At 34.9% G+C, this 19,129-nt stretch overlaps 3 protein-coding genes across 7 annotated transcripts; 1 reads left to right on the top strand and 2 right to left on the bottom strand.

Moving 5' to 3' along the window:
• Positions 1-23: 23 nt before the first annotated feature.
• Positions 24-16,656, bottom strand: LOC122576167 (mitochondrial carrier protein Rim2). Of its 4 annotated transcripts, none has more exons than XR_006319658.1 (7): positions 16,165-16,640; positions 14,328-14,513; positions 12,928-13,202; positions 5,778-5,896; positions 3,256-3,469; positions 2,319-2,818; positions 24-2,257 (listed from the first exon to the last, which is right to left on the bottom strand). XR_006319658.1 is itself a non-coding variant. In XM_043746063.1 (6 exons), exons 1-6 carry the CDS (start codon positions 16,203-16,205, stop codon positions 2,541-2,543), a joined length of 1,113 nt encoding a protein of 370 aa, XP_043601998.1. In that variant the 5' UTR covers positions 16,206-16,640; the 3' UTR covers positions 24-2,540. The 4 variants fall into 4 exon arrangements, 1 of the variants encoding a protein (XP_043601998.1); XR_006319657.1 differs by having other exon boundaries at positions 2,331-2,818; XR_006319659.1 differs by lacking the exon at positions 24-2,257 and adding an exon at positions 3,044-3,173 and having other exon boundaries at positions 2,677-2,818; positions 16,165-16,656.
• LOC122576172 (peroxiredoxin-5, mitochondrial-like) lies at positions 6,525-11,042 on the top strand. 2 transcript variants are annotated; one of them, XM_043746070.1, is made up of 3 exons: positions 6,525-6,930; positions 7,066-7,171; positions 7,316-11,042. In XM_043746070.1, exons 1-3 carry the CDS (start codon positions 6,755-6,757, stop codon positions 7,514-7,516), a joined length of 483 nt encoding a protein of 160 aa, XP_043602005.1. In that variant the 5' UTR covers positions 6,525-6,754; the 3' UTR covers positions 7,517-11,042. The 2 variants fall into 2 exon arrangements, 1 of the variants encoding a protein (XP_043602005.1); XR_006319660.1 differs by having other exon boundaries at positions 6,788-6,962; positions 7,066-7,457.
• On the bottom strand, positions 14,379-19,006 carry LOC122576165 (pachytene checkpoint protein 2 homolog). Its single transcript, XM_043746059.1, has 7 exons — positions 18,724-19,006; positions 18,434-18,590; positions 18,173-18,370; positions 17,877-18,104; positions 17,454-17,801; positions 17,126-17,395; positions 14,379-14,513 (listed from the first exon to the last, which is right to left on the bottom strand). The coding sequence occupies exons 1-6, from the start codon at positions 18,771-18,773 to the stop codon at positions 17,129-17,131; spliced, it is 1,248 nt and encodes a 415-aa protein (XP_043601994.1). The 5' UTR covers positions 18,774-19,006; the 3' UTR covers positions 14,379-14,513; positions 17,126-17,128.
• Between the last annotated feature and the right edge of the window lie 123 nt (positions 19,007-19,129).

Below are 19,129 nucleotides of genomic sequence, written 5' to 3'. Positions count from 1 at the left end.
ATTGATGAATCCATATATGTATGTGTGTATATATATATATATTTCATTTTAACAATTTGTATATCGGCATTCTCATTACTACAATTCCGGAGTCATACTAAATACAATAAAACCTAATTCAGTCTTTTCCGATAAGACTTATGAGCATGAATTTTTCTACTTGTTTGTACTTTAAAATTCGGATGATGAAGGATATATATCAATTTATTAGAGTAACAAAGAAATTATTTAATAATACATTTCGGAGTAAAAACATAATTTTCCAAATACCAGACTCAGCCGATAATATATGTAAATTAAAAATCACAGCTTCTTCGTCTTTACTGATCATTGAAATCATCACAAACCGAACAGAGACAAACCAAATTTACTCAGTGCCAATTCTCCTAACTCTGACTCATCGATTCGACACAAATACAAAAATAGTACTTATGAAAAAAGTTTTAGACTAGTTTTCAAAAAACCTGAGCCATCGAATTATAGTCATCTTACAAAACGGTACAAACTAAGAAACAAATTAGAATCTTAGTTCGTGAGTGACATCAAGGCAAGAAAAGTATAAAAATTAAGAAGCTACGTTACACTCCTGTTTTTAATATTGAACGGTATTAGTTCGCAAACGTAATCGAACTTACGAACATTAAAATATCTCTCAATAACAAAACATTGTTAATCCTCTCTTACGTACATATACATATGTGTGTATATAATATACATATGACTTTAACATTTTATCTCTTCTTCAACGAATCATCATTCTTAACAACAATATATTTCGACATAATATATCTCTAAGTGCATAGTTTATATAGATATTACCGATTCAAAAAACAGGATAGCAGCTATAAATGTTTTCTCCCCTCAACATTGCAGAAAGAGAAGAAACGTTTTTACTATATCATTTTTATCTTGACTGGAGGCGGTAGTGCACTCGAAAAAATACAAACAGTCGCAAATCTACTAATATATGTAACATAGAATGTGATTTACTGTTTTATATACACGACTTCTAGATTATTATGATTTTATGAAATTGTCGATCGGTAATATTTGACATGTTCAATATAATAAATTTTTTCTCTTCATTGTTTTACATGCAAAAAAAGACTGTTATCCAATTTTTATATACATTTTTAATTTCTTATTTTTTATTGTTAACGTAATTGATAATAAAATGTACTTTTATTTAAATAGGTTTTCTACACAAAGAAAAAGTTGAATTTCGACGTTTGAGCGCTTCATGAAAAAATTTGAAAATTTTTAAAAATAATGAAAAGTGATTTATGTCACGACGGACAATAATAGTAATAATAATAAATCTTCCTACTCTAATATAAATAGAAGCAAACACAATAATCGTCTACCCTTATCGTCTTGAAAATTTATGATGATATCGTTCCCTAACTTTTTTTTTCGTTGGAAAGAATAGCGCAAGACAATAGTCGAATCTTTTTTTTAATCATTAACCGAAATAATGTATTGATAATTAATAACAAAGTAGAAATGGATACGAAGAATCCGACGAGAGCAACCTGCCTCTCACACCATACTTAACAATAACTTTTGGTTTAGATCAAGTCTACATGTTGCTCTAGAAAGATCGCAATACTGTATCAGATGGAAATGAGTTGTTTCTACCATACTGAAACACGAGGACCATGAATTTTAAGTATTTAACTTTAGAGATCATTTTTTTTAGATTACGTTAATTATAGTTAGTCAATACAAAATTAGGCCAGAGAGTTCTTCTAAGCTACAATTGAAATTCAATTTTTTCCTCATGTTTCGAAAGTCTTCAGAAACAACTAGAGACCAAACTTGGTCTTTTGGCACTACTGTTATTGCCAGTCAACATAATTCAATGATTTCATTAACCTGTTAACTGGAAAAGACAAAATTATCAATATTTTCGATTTAATAATTTGACTGTGATACATTATAATTATATACATTTTCAAGAGATAAATCAAATTAATTCACCTTTTAGTAATTCTTAATATTATCTTTTAGAAATATATCCACATTTCCAAGAAAACAGATTATTTGTTGAAAACAATTTTCCACAATGAAAGTACCAGTTAGCAGATTAATAGTAACGAGAAGGTGACATAATCTTACTCTCGGCGCACTCTGAGTCTATGTAACCGACTCGTTTAATCCAGCTTCACGATCCCCGCCTCCGTGTGTGTGTATGAATGTGTCGACGAAGGTACAGACAGACAGTTTAGGCTGTTCCTCGCGTACGTACGTACGCTACCTGAAAGGAGGAAGGACTACTTTTTGCTACGCTTACAGACCACACAGCAGCGCTGTGATACCTATTTTGCTACCTTCCACATGTTCAATTGGACCTGACCGGCCGTCATGGTCCCCAAGTTCGGAAACGCGTGTCCGAATGGCTTCTCCCAACGTCTGGACGCTCTCTTGGATGGCATTGTGGTTTTTGTTCATTTTCTTTTTTTCGAAACAGACGTAACTTTTTCAAAACTCGCCACAAGATGCGAGCTGTTGGCCCATTATTCAGGGGCCGTGAGTAAGTCCTAGGCTAATTCTCGTTTACCCTTCGGCTCTGTGTAGAACTTGGACTCATTGCCGTTGCTCATGTTCATCGCCTGTTCGTGAAAGTGCCTGCTTAGCAAGTATACCACCGCTTCGTATGTTGCCATTATAATCGCCGTATTTGGAATTTGTCTAATTAGGTGGGTACCGAGACCACGGTATAGACCGTGTAATCCCTCCTCAGCGTGTACAGTCTTCAACGTTTGCCAGAAAGCCTGGTACTTAGTACCTTCCTCTCTAAGTCTTGTCCTTGCTACTTCTGAAACAGTTCAAATTGTTTTAATTACTATATCTTAGTTTAACCACATCAGAGTTATTTGCTTAAATTGGAATGATCGTTTCTTTGATTTTAGGAACTCGTTGTCAGGAGAAATGGAAGTTAATTAATACTAAAACTGTTCTATTAAAAGAATTAAAATAAAGTTATTTCTTCTCCAAGCAACTAGTCCTCTTTTTGAGATTCTGATACATTAAGCGCAGTTACACGTGTGGTGGAGACGTGTTGTACTAGTGCGCAGGATGTTTGCAAGAACTAGAGAGGCTTTTGCGAGTGAGGAAGTTCGCACAAACTGGGTGCTTTGCTCTTGAACCACAGCCAACTCACTGAGCAATGCCTTAAAAATAGAGCATAATTGAAGGAGGAAGCAGAAGCTTGCATTTCGTGATGGCAGAATTATACAATACAGCCAACCTTACCATGGGGGTAAGCGATGGTGGAGGCGATCGTTTTTGAGAACGAGCCCGCCGCCATGAACTCTAAGAAATCGCGCAATGTTTTGCGATTGTCTGCGCTGCTGGCCTTGTACGTCGCTAAAGAGGCCTTCACGGCCTCGTAGATCACAAAATGTATCACAGTCTCGCTTATTCCTACGTAGGAGGCTATAATGCCTTTGTAGAATCCCAGGATACCCTGAAAATACAATATATAGTCTTAACTCGAGTTTCATTAACCATCAAGACTTATCATACTCCTAGTTTCCTATGGAAGGAATGTGAGATTGTCTGATGTTGTTAATTGTTAGTCTTGGGTAATCTAAAACACCCAGCCTGCCAACAATGAGAGCTGTAACTAAATAGTCAAAAAATAATTCCTTATTTTTAAATTGGTAAATATGTCATATGAGAATCTTCTTTTCAAATATGTATATTCTTGACACGCTACGGTCAATTTGTTGGCAAAATGAGTGCGCTGCTTCGCTATATGCGTAAGAAGCTCAAGAAAATCAGAGTATCATGAATTTAAAATTAAATATTCGATAAAAACATGATACATGTACTTATGCATTCAACCAGTTTGTTAAACTTGTCAAAGGATTAAGGAACATACTATGTCCCCAATAAAGAAATTATCTGAAGAGTGCGTACCAGAGATATTTGCACTCAAAGATAAGGCAGACGTTAAATTTCGAGCATGAATAATAACTTGATACAATTTATGATTGGGCTATCAAGATTAACCTTCCTTAGAAGCCACCATTCACGCTGTATTATTTTTTGATTGCTAAGTTTCTGTCTCTGATTCGCAAGTACGCGATAATGGAATTTTCCGTAAATTAAAATTATTGACTGGATTTATATTAGAAAAGAAATCTTAAAAGTATAATATTCCAATAAGTTAATTAATATCTACATCGTAAGTGCTTTAGAAAATATTGACCTTTTTGTTTGAATATGAAATTCTCTGATTTTCAGGAACAATATAGTATAGGTGGAAATGGAACTCGCTAACAGATATGATAATATAAATAAACGTAGAGAAGTTAGAATGGAAAGACATGGGTTATGGACGGAGGATTCTATCGTAGAAAACTGTCTACCTAATCAACCTTATCGCTGCATGTACACGCGTGTTGTGCGATCACAGCAAGAGAAAAGCGAAAGTATATAATTGCCTGATAAATGGTGGGGTAATATTGCACCATAGAAATTGCTAGAATCCCCCCCTCCCCTATAATTTCTAACAAACTGTTTATTTCTTCTCGCGATTATTATTTATGAGAATTTTCTTGTTTCGTCCAGTCTTTTAATGATAAGTAGATAAAGTGCTGAATTCTATTAAAACTTATAGTTTTTTTACGCTTTTCACTTGTGTATGCTTCATAATACATAATTTATTCGCTTATCAAAATGTATCTGTCCTATTCACAGACTCAGCTTTATAGTTCTACTAGTTCTTTTTTACGTAACAACAGTTCCAGTCTCTTTTTATTGAACGAAAAAAACAAAACTAACGTAACTTAGACACCGGCTACAGAAAGCCCGACAACATGACGCAGTATGAACTAATAGATTACTTGCCATAAAGAAAAATGTTGTTTTCTCATCTATAAGATATTTTCGGCGCATTTTAACTATTCGTAGTTCGTAGGGACAATTTTAGAATTGGCTCTGCTGCAATTGCGATGCAAATGCGACGTCTACGAGACGTAATCAAACCATACGAAAATGACACCACGAGTTGACATTCTAAATAAATTTTGTTTACATTATAGTAAGTGTTCGAAGAGCTCCTACTTAAATTATGGCTCTAGATAACGATACGCGATTTTATCATTCTGTAATGAATTATGCCGAAAATGTTGAAGATCCAGATATATTTGGCACTCGAATCCTATGCATCTATGATCGTAAAAATATCGTTGGCTACCGAATCGGGTTGTACATTGTATGTCGTGACAGTTGCAACATTATGTTATGTTGACTTTCGATCGACAACAGGTTTAAGGTCTCGCATTTCCTAAGCCTCAGAACCAGTTTTAATTTAAAGAAAACAAATGAAATTGTTGTATAGCATTCACCATATACTCTCCGTTCTTTCTAAGTACAATCATCAGCCTCAAGAGCATACTATCAAACTCTTTCATCCTTGCTCTCCCAGTCCCAAGAGGGATCTACAACCTTAAATATACCCTGCTTCCTAAAATCAGAATACAGTTAATATAGTTCCCCTGTCCGATGTCAGGAACATATGGTTTAGAGCTCGTTACCCCTATAGTATCACAGAGGCTATCTAATCAGTGAATTGATGATTCAGGATGCAACAGTGTCGACCACAGACCGTGTACCAGTGTGTTTGACTGTGGGTGGTGGGGAAACTTTCCGATGGTACGCTACTGATCATATGCAATGGTATAATAGATTAAAAAAAGTCTTCCAAGATGTTCCAATATGACATGTCTCATGGAACGAGGAGTGTCCTCAGAAGAGAATTTTCGTACCGATTGGCGATATATCCTTTGCACACACCCCATCGCGGTGATTTTGTTTGTTCGATGGTCCAGCTGCAGCCTGGTCTTCACGAACCAAATAGGATTTGTCAACGTGCATGCCACGAAACCTGAAAAATGAATGCACGTGTCTTTAATCCGATCAGTACGTGTGGGGCGAACTGCGACTGTCTGAGCCTCTTCAAGAGCTAATTTACTGGCTCCTTAAAGTCTGTTTCTCGAAGATGGTCTTTGGAGAAGCGATGCTTAGACCGCCAACGCAACGTTCCAGCTAAGAAAACATACTAAAAGGACAAAAAAAAAAATCCAGGAATATCCTTCTGAAAAAAAACAATTCAATGTTTACATTCAAAGTTGCAGGAATTTGTCTCTTTTCAAATTAATCTAGTCTCGTGCTACGATATTCCAAACAAAAGAACTGGAGAATAATAGAGTAGTAAAATGCAAAACTGCCACGCTGTATTTCCTTATAATGGTCTAATTTTAGACCATAGACCTTTAAAGAGCCGATTAACAGATAATAAATTCGTTTAAAACAAACACTGTGGAACAACTATGACCACAGATAACTCAACCTTCTAATGTCTATGGTAATTCAATAGCAGTTGCGCCATCCATCTAACAAGCAACGAATACATTCGAGCCAAGAAACGAATGGCTGGTTGAATTCTTTTTCGTGAATCCAAATCTAGTCTGTCGCTGGCAGAAATTCCCCGATCGATCCACTGATTCCTGTAAACATGCCAACTTCTAAAATTATCGTACTTACGACAACAATCGATCTTTTCAATGGACAATAAAATGCGATGAAGTCAGAAACGAATTTATACGTTAGATGTTCACCCCATCCACGTTTACGAGAATTGAGGACGTCGAGTTGAACAAATGAATCGATAGTTATTTCACGTGTTCCTAATCACTCTGAAATCAGAGGCAAAGTTCAGAACTGTCCTAGTTTTTACACGGAAATGCCTGCAATTAGAAAAGGCGACAAATTGCCCAGCGTGATCTTGTACGAAGCTCTACCGGAAAATCGAAGAAATATTCTGGATCTGGTTGCTAATAAGAAAGCCATCATCTTTGGAGTCCCTGGGGCTTTCGTTCCAGGATGTTCTAGGGTCCATCTCAGAGGATTTATCGAAAAGTAACGTCTTCGGCATAACTGTTAACTCCCTTGTAATTATTATCGTGACTTTTGATTGTTGCAAAAAGCATTTCAGAACACGAGCGATAATTTCACTTAATTTTGCAATATACAGAAATTTGTTTGCTAATTCAGATCGACAAACCTGAAATTCTTTGGCTTTGAAGAGATAATCTGCGTGTCTGTGAATGATCCATTCGTGATGTCTGCTTGGGGAAATGCCAAAGGAGCAAATGATAAGGTACTGACGTCAATGAATGATAATGACTTTCTAAGATTTGTAGGGTTATTGGCTCCGAAGCTAAAACATAATTTTCTGTATGAAAGTAATAAGATCGACTTTCACTTAAGTATAGTATAAGATAGAAGATTCGTTGAAATTTAGGTGAGGATGCTGGCAGATCCCACGGGATCATATACCAAAGCCATAGGAATGGACGTGAATATCCCGGAATTGGGAGGCACCAGGAGTAGAAGATACTCCATGGCCACCGTGAATGGCATTGTAAAAGAATTATTCATAGACGCACCCGATGTGAAACTTATGTGCTTACAAACAGATGGTGTTCCTACGTATTGTACTTAACATTGGTGTAGCAGCATAACAATAAAAGTAGTATTTGCAGTTACTCGTATATTATACGAGAATATGGATCATTTATCGCAGCATAAAAATACGTAAACATCTTCTTCCTAACGCTAACATTTAATTGTACAATAGAGTTTTAATAAAAAAGAGGTTGACCTCTTTGTTCCATAACCAGTTAGCTGTGTTTGACAAGTATACTCGTCATCGCTTACTCTTTGCAACACATTTTAAGTACACACTTTTCAAAGAGGTCGCAACAGCTAACTGGTTATATTCGACGCGGTTTTCTTCTTCATTTTCTTTAATTATATCTGCTATGATTATTTCTAATAATAGTGCAATTTCACGAAAACTTTTATCCTTTTTTCTGTGATATGTTAAATCTCATGGTGTACTACATATAAACATATCGGTGTCAATTACCCCTGGTATTAATTGTACAAAATAAATCTATTCTGCAAGTTCGAAAAATTAATTTCCAAGAATTGCTGGATCGCAGAATGTAAACAAATATTCTAATATTAGCGATCTGGAAATCAGACAATTCTTTGCCAAAAATCTATTGTACAATTACATGTTATTGTTAGGAAGAAATTATTTATGTATTCTTTACCTATAATAAATAATCCATATCTTTGTACAATGAACAATACAATATTACCACTTTCTTTTGTACGAAGCATACAAATACAGAGATACTGCTGTGTCCGAGTATGAGTAAACTGACAAATTTCAATTTCCAAAATCATCAGACTTAAAGATTGAAAAATTCAAATTTTCAGACTTACGAAGCTCAAAGTCCAGACATTTTGTGTTTATTAATAACCCTATTCCCAATAATTTTCTTTGCAAAATTTCCTTGAACTTCTTGTCTCAAATTCATCGAATATACGTAGTATCTTAGAACGAAGTTACACAGGTATATAACTCAAGGTCAACGTAAGGTCATCAAGGTCAACGTAAATGAGAATCGTCACAGATAACCTAAAATAAGCTGTAAACAAGTATCGCTTAGCGCACGAAGTATGCAGTGCTCGGCATTCCAATGGAGTCCGGCAATTGATGACTTCCCGCGTATACTTTTGCACGTTGTCACAAGTGCAACGTGATTCCATCATAAACACGCTTCGTCAATTTTCATCCGACAGCGTTGTGAATCAGAACACGCGAGATTATACGCGATTAACATGGCGTGTCATTCGCCATACACTTCCGTAAATTATTGCGAATTATAAATTTATCTTATCGTAACGGCACGTTCACGCTGATCTGAAAAAAGAAGAAAATTTTTACTGCGCAACAGTTTGTCCTCACCTTTGACGTGTTTCATAAATACAGCAGTAACGTAATACATTTACGACGATATTTCTTATTTATTGATCCTTCATTTTTCGTACATATACGGTCAAGACGTTCGAGATAGTTTTAAGGCTGCTTCTATGCGTAATGCCGTTACAGCTATTTGACATTCTTTCGAGTATTAATAAGCAGATACTTGAGCTCAGCAGAATCTGAGGAATACTATCTGTTTTTATTTGACCTATCTCACTGTGGAGGGAAACACTAGAACCGCCGCATATCGATTTGAAGCGCCAGATTCCTAGGTGACACACTTTGAGTAACTTTGGATGCTGGACTTGAAGATGCCACTCTAACAGTTATAGTAGTTTTGGTGAACTTTCGTACTTGAAAGATTAATATCGATATTAACTTCAGGATTTACAAAACATCAAACCGTGGGAACCAGATATACAGTGGCTCAAAAAAATATTTTATGTATATATTTTGAAATGTCATTAGCGCTATAACGAGACAAGGTTATGATTGATATTGGAAAAATTTGAAACGGATCGGAAAATATATATAGAAGTTACAAGATATTTATTGGAAGCATATACTTCGCAAAAACCACCAAAGTATGTTAACAGTCAATTATTTACCACATTAATAAGACACATATATAATAATATACATATAGTGAAACTATATTATTTATATTATTATAATTACTATTTATACGTTTAAGACTACTATTCATGCTGTATACTAATTTTTCATTTGAGCGTATGTTTGCGATAAAGGCCTTATACATTTTCAGATTGGTTTCAAATGTTGCTATTATAATTAGGATAGTAGTGTCTCGTTATAGTGCTAAGGAAGTTTTAAAAAATTCTGTACACAGCATAGTATTATTTATATTGTAGGTTCACAGCCTGTTACAAACGAGGTTATCACTATGCACGTATCCACTACATATATCCTACATATATATATTAGCATTTACACATATCAACACATATACATATACATATACATGTACGCAGTACAATGCACATAGTATAAATGTTCGAATATTTTCGTGAGCCACTGTATCTACACCTCATTATCACTACATATACTTCAGTATTCAAATATCCCTACGCTTCCAATATTGAAATATCTCGATCTTCAATATTCTAATATTCTAACATGACAAGATACATTCCGATACATTAATTCTCGCATATTCCAATTCAAGTGTCACAGTAGGTTAATAGCATTTCAAGATTCGAAGGACGCGTGCAAAATGCTTGCGTAATCCGGACGCGTCGCGTCGCAAGCGATGCACCGGTGGTAAACAGTGCGTTGGCCGGGATGATTGCCTGCGTGGGTCATTACAAACTGGGTCAATAGGACGGAATATCTGCTTGCAAACTCAAGATACGGCCAATAAACAATCCCAGTCTTTAGTGACCAATTTATAAATACGGAAAATTTCTTTTCCATGTAAACATTCAAAATGTAGCTACCTAGTAACTTCATCAGCTTAGAACTAGATCATATACTTGACAAAACACTCGAACTTGCAATTGTAGGCGCTCGATGATTTCCATAATCGCTCCTATTTGAACAATATCTTTCTCAATTTCGTTACACATTTTAGCTGCAAGTATACGATCGCATTTGTTACGCACCAGTGATGTAAATAGAAATTTGCATAACGTGTATGCAAAGCATTATCGGTCGCGTGAGATAAATAATCGCAGTCAAACCAATCTCGAAAAACATCATACAAAGCGGAAACTAAAAATCAAAAGAGGCGTAGCGGCTTGATAAAAAGTTTGAAGAGGACAACGCTGTCGCCAGTCAGGTAAAAGTGGTGTTTCATTGAAGAGATCCGAGAGTTCTCGTGGCAGTCTTCTATTTTTAACATTGAACAGCCATGTAATTTCAATGACCGCTCTACCTGCCGGCTATTTACGACTTAAACCGACAATCTATAAACCGTGCTTTTTCTCTAAGCATTCATTACCAAGTATCCGTGATCTTTATTATCAGATGTAGTTGAATTTTGGCTAAAATTATGTAGAAAAATGACAAACACGATATATTTCAAGAAAAAACATAAATGAAATTTAAGAAGAATAAGATAAATATGAAATATCGAAACAGATATGAAATACTAAAAATATACTTAACTCCGCGTTTGATTATATTGGCCAAAATATTCAGGTCAATTTTGTTATTCAGTCGCTAATAAATTTTCTTTATCAAGAATCTTTCAGTCGTGAAATCACACGATAGTCACGAGGCATCGCGTTCCGAAAATGATCTAGAGGAAAAATAACGGAGACTTAGGGAACATCAAATTAAGCCTTCGCAGGTTTCTTGTCACATGCAACCATGATGCAAGGACGCATAAGAGCCATAAGTACTACAACAGCGAGTGTTTCAAAGCCATTTGGATGCAATTGTACGCAGATGAAATAAATCGTGAAGAAGGAGCAAGACTGACAGATCGTAAGGCTAACAGAAACAGAGAATCCAGCGAAGAAGATTCGAAATAGTAGAGGAAGATACAGAATATTTGTTATTTCGAGAAAAATGTGCAATGGAAAACTAAGATCTAAGATTCTAAAAATTATATTGGACACGATTTTTTAGAATTCTTTAAGCAACTAAATTCCATTTGTTTGAAAAATTAAGACGTCAAAGAAATGAAACGAATGCAAAGAATTAAAAAAAATAGAGCGTCAGTTTCGAATTATGAAATCTTAAGTTGTGTAGTCACTCCGAATGGGGAAAAACTGGGTTACTGGTACGGGACAGCTGATGAAAAATCAGCTGTTAGGCGACTACATGACCAGCCGCACGTTTTCGACCAAGCGGAAAAAGGAAGGCCCTTCGAAAAGGGACTTACGTGCCATCCGACGCATGAACTAAACTACATACCGTGATCGGGCTCCTTTTCTTGTCTAACCAATTTTATTAATTACTGGCTCTACTGTGAATTGTTGGATACAATGAATGTTACACACAGCACCCCTGCAGAGAAATTAGTATCCAAAAGAATAATTTGGCACTTGAAGTTCTGTTCTTTCCGGATAAGAGTTATCTGCCAATTAAGCAAGCCAAGCAGATTCTTCAATTAATTACAATTACTCATCACAATTTCTGAGAACCAAAATAAACATCGCTTAATTTATATTATCAATGTCAAACAACAATTTTCATTCAGATAATTGACTTTATATTATGCAAACGTTTATAGAACAAATTGATGATAAGAATTCCTGTGAAAGTATTTAAAGAGATTCCACGAGGACACAAATTCACAAGAATTTTTTTCTTTGTTATACGATAACTAAATAAGATAGACGATGTGAATTATCAAACATACGGACTCGAATGTAATGTCATGTTATCGCATTAGAAGAGATCAGAAACAGCAATGATTGGAACCAGTTATTTACGGCAGTCCATTCAACTAGATAACAGCGAGTGACGCGGGACGTGACCCCACTGAGCTCCTTATCAGTGGCCGCCTTGATTGTCCTGAGAGAAAAGAGACAGACTACGCGATCCTAACGCATTGTGCCTGGTCGACCAATGCCTCAGCTAGATCTTCATATATACATACATACATCTATTTCTGTGCTCAGCTATTCAACGATACAATTTTACGCTTCAATCATTATGCTTGCTCTTTTCATTTTCCATTACGTAAATCATCAAAAGTTTCTTTGATTCGATGAAAAACGATCAACGTCGATAGTACTGTCAATTTTCTAATTTGTATAGCACTGTGCTTTGAAAAAGTCGCTCCATAAAGACTGATTTGAATGGAAAGAAATTTCATCCGAAAATACCTTGAAACGATAAAATAGTCCTTAATAATCCCATCTGTGCGGACATTTTAATAACATACCTATTTGTGATCTATCAAATTATCATTCATAAAATCATCTGTAACGCACAACACATTCGAGATTTCAACAAGTAACGCTTCTCAATCATTCCTCTTTCGCTTAAGACATACATTACATCACAGCAGTAGCTAAAATCAATCACATCGGAATCAAGCTGCAGCAGAGCCGATGAAAATACGGGTCTGATCGATAAGAACGGAAGTAGAACGATAAACTTACCGGCACAGAATGCGGAGAACACGTGCACAACAGCGGTGTCCGGGGGGAAGATCGCGTTAAACGCGACTTTGCTTTTCGAGTAGGCGCAGAAGTAGATCGCCCTGGATGGTGCGACTCCTACGAGGTTAGGACCCAATCCTTTGAACAGTGCACGAGTACCTTCGTTCTTTACGATATACTTGATGCATTGGTATACACCAGGTGCGGAGTGACTATGGGGAGAACCTCCTGGAGAAGAGGACGCGCCAAAGTGAGAGAGAGCAACCAAAGCGTGCCTGGAATCAGTATAGTGAACTTTGATTAACTATTAAACATATAAATAAAGTTCCATTCAATTTTACTCCGTTCTGTTATCGCAGCTTTTTCAACGATATCTTCATATTTTTCTCGCTTCACAAATTAATTTAACGCGTACAGAGTTAAATTACACTACCGACCATAAAGTATTAGGACATCGTTGTATTTATTAAAAATACCCTATGAAGTTTTATTATATCTAGTATTTTATATATGACATGTATGATACAAATGATGTAAAAAATTAGACTAGATGATAATACAATAAATATAAATTGAAAGCAATGAAAAGTATTCTATTTGTATTAGATATCAGGAGCTGTCTTAATACTTATGGCTAGACTGCGGAAGGTTAAAAAATTTACAAAATGCTTATAACATATAAAAATACCCGAAGTATTTAAAGTAGAGCACTTATTTATTTTGTTGTAATATTTAATAAACAAAACAAGCATCTAGATTCTATTTCTTTAGGTATATTCATAAAAATATGAAATTGCATGAATATCCGCAATCTACTTATGGGCAATAGTGTAAATCAATTAATTCTATAAAAAATTGAAAATTAATGTAAAAGTATCGGAAGCTTGAATTCTTGAGAAGAACACCCTTGTCAGGATTTCTAGAATCAACAACGCGACGCATATACTTGGTCGAGGGTTTATTTTTAACCAGGCATGCCGCGAATGTAGGAATTAGTTGAGCATCGGTGCTGGACCATCTCGGACGTGTTCGGAACACGTTCGAACGTCACGTAAATTTAGTTTGCATGCTCCATCTTCTCTAATGTCACAATCATTGTACAATTCAAAATATCCCGACAAAGTAAACAGGGTTTCAAACGCAATTAGCTAATGTATAACATAGACAGGTACGAGACGAGAAGAAATATGATCCGCTGAAATAACGATAAGCAGGTTTGTTGCTTCGTGAAGAAATCGGTGCTACGAGTATCAATTCATGCTCTTCACTTTGAAAACAAATTCGAATTTCGGTACTAACCTAAATTTGATCTACATTTTGAACTAATCTAAAAGAACAACAGTCATCAATTATTTTCGTTATAAACGTAATTAATTATACAGAGGTATTAATGAAGTTACCTTGTATACCCTCCAGTGCACAGTCTTCTCCTCTGTTCCGGTTTCGGGAAACTTCTGCACGTTACATGACCCGAAGTGAGTTCCTTGTTCACCGGAGGTGGATAGAAGCCGGATGAGGAAGATTGTAAACGCGTTTTAACTACTTCTAAGGGGCAGGTAACTATCGCGCCGGTCGTCCCAGCCACTCTGTGAAACAAAAAATCCAATTAATAAGAAATTAATGAAGAGATCAACAGGAAGTTGATACGAAAGGTTGATAAATTGAAATAAAGGACAATGTTAATACGTATCTATATATGATGACAAATTATTTGTAGCATTATTCGATGGAATTATATCACTAGAATATCAATACGTTTGTAAATTGATAATTCATATATCTATTACGCACCAAACGAAACATATATACTACTCCTGTACAAAATTGTCAATCAAACGAAATAAAATGAAACTAATTAAAAACATTTAAAACAGATTGAAAAGTAGAATTGGCATAGCGTAAATGAGCCAAAAAATTTGTAACGCTAATCGTTTGGTCGAAAACTTTCTACTAAGTATGATTAACTTATGGTAACAGGATGTGTTCTACAATTATTGATGTGTTCTACAATTATTAATGCATACTATCATTAGGATGTAAATATATTCCTAAATTTGTAATGCGTATGTCACACAACAAACGAGACGTATCGTTTTTAAATACAAAAATTTTTGAATAATCGAATTCAGTTTCGATAAAATCTAATGAATTCATATACAAAGGCTCAGTGACTTTTAATTAGACAAAACATTTTGGAATCTCATTAGCATTCTAACCAGACACGACTATCGTGACTATATTGGTAAAATTTATAACGGATCTGAAAATGTATATAGAAGTTACAAAATATTTACTTGAAATATATACTTCACAAAGATTACCGAAATATTTGGAAAGTCAATTACTCACTATATCAATAGGCCACAATATATAGTGAGATCATCCTCAGCGCTATTTGCTTAGGCCTGCTTATTCATGCTGTTTACTACCTTTCTAATATGCGTACATTTGTAATAAATGTTTTGTGACTTTTATATGTATTTACGGATTAGTTTCAAATTTTGTTATTGAAGTCATGATAGTCGTGTCTCATTACAGTGCTAACGAAACTTCAAAAAGGTTCGTATAATGCACATAGTATATTTTTAAAAAATATTCTGTGGTAAGTACTCGAATATTTTCGTAAAAATATCACTGCAAATGGTAGAACGTCTAAGAAACGGTTTCAGAAAGCCATACGTAGATTCGTCGTAAAAACATGTACCCCTCATTGAGAAGCCGGTTATAGTGCGTATTATACTACGCGCGACATTATTTCGATCCAGATAGTGGTTTCGATGATATACATCGCAGCGATCGGAGACTCAACATAGTCGTGAAAAATTATCTGACACAAGCCGAAAATAAAGTCGTAGCTTCTAAATTTAAGCGATCAATTACGCATAAGCAAGACATACAATACACGAGCTAGTCTGAGAATGACGTAACAACAGCGAGCCGGCGAACAATGTCGCAGCATTCAACATTACGGAATTCTCCTGAGTCACGTTTCTGTAGAAATTTCTAGGAATGCGCTTGTCCAGAAGCGCACAATATTTGTATAAATTGTAGCTACTGCGCAAAACACATGTACATCTATTTTGTTAATAAATAGTTTTCGTCGAAATAGCCGGCGTCAATTTACGACGTAAGTTCCTTATCTTAATTTGTTATTTTATTATATATAAGTTCCTAATTCTAATCCAAATTCAATGAATGTCGAATTTGATATAAAGGAAAAAGACATGAGAAACCCACCCTCCGGCGACGAGATGTATCGCGGTATCGCGATCCAACATTCTTCCACTTAATCCTGTCACTCTGAGAACATTAACTTCGAGAAAAGGCAGAACAAAAAATACACTGTCAAGTTCACATGCAAGAAACGCGGAGAAATTGCGTACAATTGCAATGTATTATTCCTTCGATAGCTAACTTGGCTCTTGTCTCGACAATCAAATTAAAAAAGCGCGAACGAAGAACACCACCGACACGTTCAACAGTCCGGCAACAACTGATTGCATTGATCGCAACCGTATGGCGCACCGTTTACCATAGCCTAGCACGAAACTAGAGAGGTCGTGACTATCGAATGTTTCGCGATCGAGGTGATATCGAGATTCATATGGCGGGAACTTTGTAATCTGGAAAGAAGCATGTTCAAATTTGTACCTCTTCAGGAATTAAAATCCTAATAAGGGGTCATTCTATAAATCTGAAGGTATCATTAAAACACATAATTCAGAACAAATATGATGGGAAAGTTGTAAAAGACGTAGATGAAGTCAACGGTATCTTGAAAGACGAATTGGAACTTTCTGACTTCAAGAGATTATAACTTCGAAATAAATGCATGAAATACAAAAATTCGAATGCTATTTTATAAAGAAAAATCCAATACTTATATAATATGTAAAAACACATTGCTCAAATTATATCTCTGAAGTAATACAAATTTAGCCATTCTCCTTTGAATCATTATTTACGAGAGTTTCCACTCTAATGACCTCGATGACCTTCATTACAATTACCAAAAGTTTTCACAGGAAGGGAAAATAAAAAATTAGAGAGATTTAAATAAAATGCACACATATCTTTATGTCATAAAAGCAATGTATAGTATGAAAAGTATTAAATAAATATAATACTAAATCTTTCATTGAGTTAAGACTAAATACATTAAAAAAGTAAAAAAGGTCCAAGAATTAGAAAAAAATACCTCTTAGAATACCTCTTCTGTATCTTCCTTTTCTCTTTCAATCGCTATGTGCATGGCTCTTAAAAATCGACTTAGAGTACACTTTTTTGTTTTCAAATGAAAAGCATGAGCTAAAAATGGTATTTTTCTTAAAACTCGTCCACTTAAGTTCACGCTCTCTTGACTGAGCTCCATTAATTTAAGACTATTCTTTGTCTGAAATGTTTCCTCATAGCCCATCTTTTTTAAGCATGATAAATCATAAATTTCTTCTGGTTCCATTAGTTTTGTCTGGAAAAAGTGAAAATAGTATATTTGACAAAATAGGAAAATATATATATTTATTTACCCTCATTAATTCTTTAAGACAGGAAGTATAAATTTTGTATATAGCTTGATACGAAGGAGGTCCAATATATTGCTTCATATCTGATCTATCGACGAATGCTATGTCAATGGCCTCTGATAAATTGCTAGTTGTTAAAATTAAAATATTTGGATATCGTTTTATTTGGTCTAATTGCGTTAATAAGGCATTCACTACTCTTATGGAATCAACGGGTTCCGATCCGTTATTACAAGTCCTCCGGGTATGCGCCAGAGATTCTATCTCATCAATCAAGATACAAACTAATGCTTGCGGATTTTCTAAAAGACTTTTTATTTCATTGAATAATTTCATAACCAATTTACCACTCTGCAAATAGTAATACTTTTAATTTTATTATCTACTAATTAAAAGAATTTCCTTAATGAGTTATTGTAATATTACCTCTGAAAACCACTTTGAAAATAAACTATGGCTGTTTATCTCAACAAATTCGCCATGTGTAAATCTATTACCTAAACGAATAGCAGCCTTCTGAGCAAGGGCTTTACATAAACTAGTTTTTCCTGTACCTGGTGGCCCATGTAATAGTACCACTTTGTTCCAACTTATGATGTTAGTATTAATATTGTGATCTGCGAATATCATTGCTGTTTCCACAAAGTGAAGTAGCTAAAAAAGGAACAAAACATTTTCAAGTGTTATGAAAAATCGAGATAATTATAAGATATTCAACTAACGTTATCCTTTATGTTGGAATCAAAATAAAGGCTCTCCCATAAATAATGAAATTCTTGTGATGGTAATATCCAATGGGATGAGGCTGGAAGATTTTCTCCATCATTTTCCATTGTCTCTGTAGCTGCAGACTCTGTGGTTAACCTATATGTATGAAACTTTAGAGTAGCTCCTTGCACTTTCATGTGAGTTCTCTGTAACTATAAAATTCGTATTACTAACGTTCTTTGTGTATGCAATTAAATTTACTGTCAAATTTTTACCTCTCCATGACTGCAAGTGCATATTATAGAATCAATATGAGTCTGTAAAGTGGAGTTTGTCAGGTCTTTTCCATACATAATGGTATCTAAAGCAACATCCTCTAATGCATTTATTTCAGCATATACTAAATTCTCTATTTTTTCTATGGAAAGTGTGCTGAAAGTCAAATATTATTATTTATAATGGATTTAACATTCAAAATATAGCGCACAAAGTTTATAAAAGAATTATATTCCAATTGAAACATAAATTATCATAATCGTGAAAAAAAGAACTACGAGGGTGATACCTGTCGATATTTTGACAGATTTCCACGTGCAAAACATCGGCTCCTTCCATTTTATTTTAGCTTTTTACTTTTTGACACTTTCCCGACGTTTTAGGAATTGATTTAAAATCTTTTTAATACAGAGCTAAGATCTTAAGAAAAATACCAAACTGCATACTCCAGAACAATAAAAAATTCAAAATGTAATTTTGAACTGATTACGCAGGTGTTTCCAACCAATTGTCAAATATATAGTGATAGAAGAAAAAAGAGAGGAACGGAACAGAGAGAAAGTTTAAATCTGATTTTCAGCGAACGAATTTAACGTAAAGGCAAAGAAGAGAGAAAAAGTTTTATACACAGATCGCGCAACTCTTATGAAGGAAGATGTCATCGTTTTGATGTTACTAACTCCTTTATTAATATT

This window comes from Bombus pyrosoma, linkage group LG16 (genome assembly GCF_014825855.1).
Source record: "Bombus pyrosoma isolate SC7728 linkage group LG16, ASM1482585v1, whole genome shotgun sequence".
Taxonomy (NCBI): domain Eukaryota; kingdom Metazoa; phylum Arthropoda; class Insecta; order Hymenoptera; family Apidae; genus Bombus; species Bombus pyrosoma.
The sequence above is the reverse complement of the archived record's forward strand: the minus strand, read 5'-3'. Positions and strand labels throughout refer to the sequence as shown.

What these genes read in the sequence shown, in the direction of transcription:
- LOC122576167 (XM_043746063.1), bottom strand. Translation starts at nt 16,205, where the DNA reads ATGTTGGATCGCGATACCGCGATACATCTCGTCGCCGGAGG. An exon ending in GTTCTCCGCATTCTGTGCCG is followed by an intron (nt 5,897 to 12,927) that starts GTAAGTTTATCG and finishes TTCATTTTTCAG; the next exon opens with GTTTCGTGGCATGCACGTTG. An exon ending in CACCATCGCTTACCCCCATG is followed by an intron (nt 2,819 to 3,255) that starts GTAAGGTTGGCT and finishes GAACTGTTTCAG; the next exon opens with AAGTAGCAAGGACAAGACTT.
- LOC122576172 (XM_043746070.1), top strand. Translation starts at nt 6,755, where the DNA reads ATGCCTGCAATTAGAAAAGGCGACAAATTGCCCAGCGTGATCTTGTAC. An exon ending in CTCAGAGGATTTATCGAAAA is followed by an intron (nt 6,931 to 7,065) that starts GTAACGTCTTCG and finishes TTGCTAATTCAG; the next exon opens with ATCGACAAACCTGAAATTCT. An exon ending in CCAAAGGAGCAAATGATAAG is followed by an intron (nt 7,172 to 7,315) that starts GTACTGACGTCA and finishes GTTGAAATTTAG; the next exon opens with GTGAGGATGCTGGCAGATCC.
- LOC122576165 (XM_043746059.1), bottom strand. Translation starts at nt 18,773, where the DNA reads ATGGAAGGAGCCGATGTTTTGCACGTGGAAATCTGTCAAAATATCGAC. An exon ending in ATTCCAACATAAAGGATAAC is followed by an intron (nt 18,105 to 18,172) that starts GTTAGTTGAATA and finishes TTCCTTTTTTAG; the next exon opens with CTACTTCACTTTGTGGAAAC. An exon ending in TTTCAAAGTGGTTTTCAGAG is followed by an intron (nt 17,802 to 17,876) that starts GTAATATTACAA and finishes TACTATTTGCAG; the next exon opens with AGTGGTAAATTGGTTATGAA.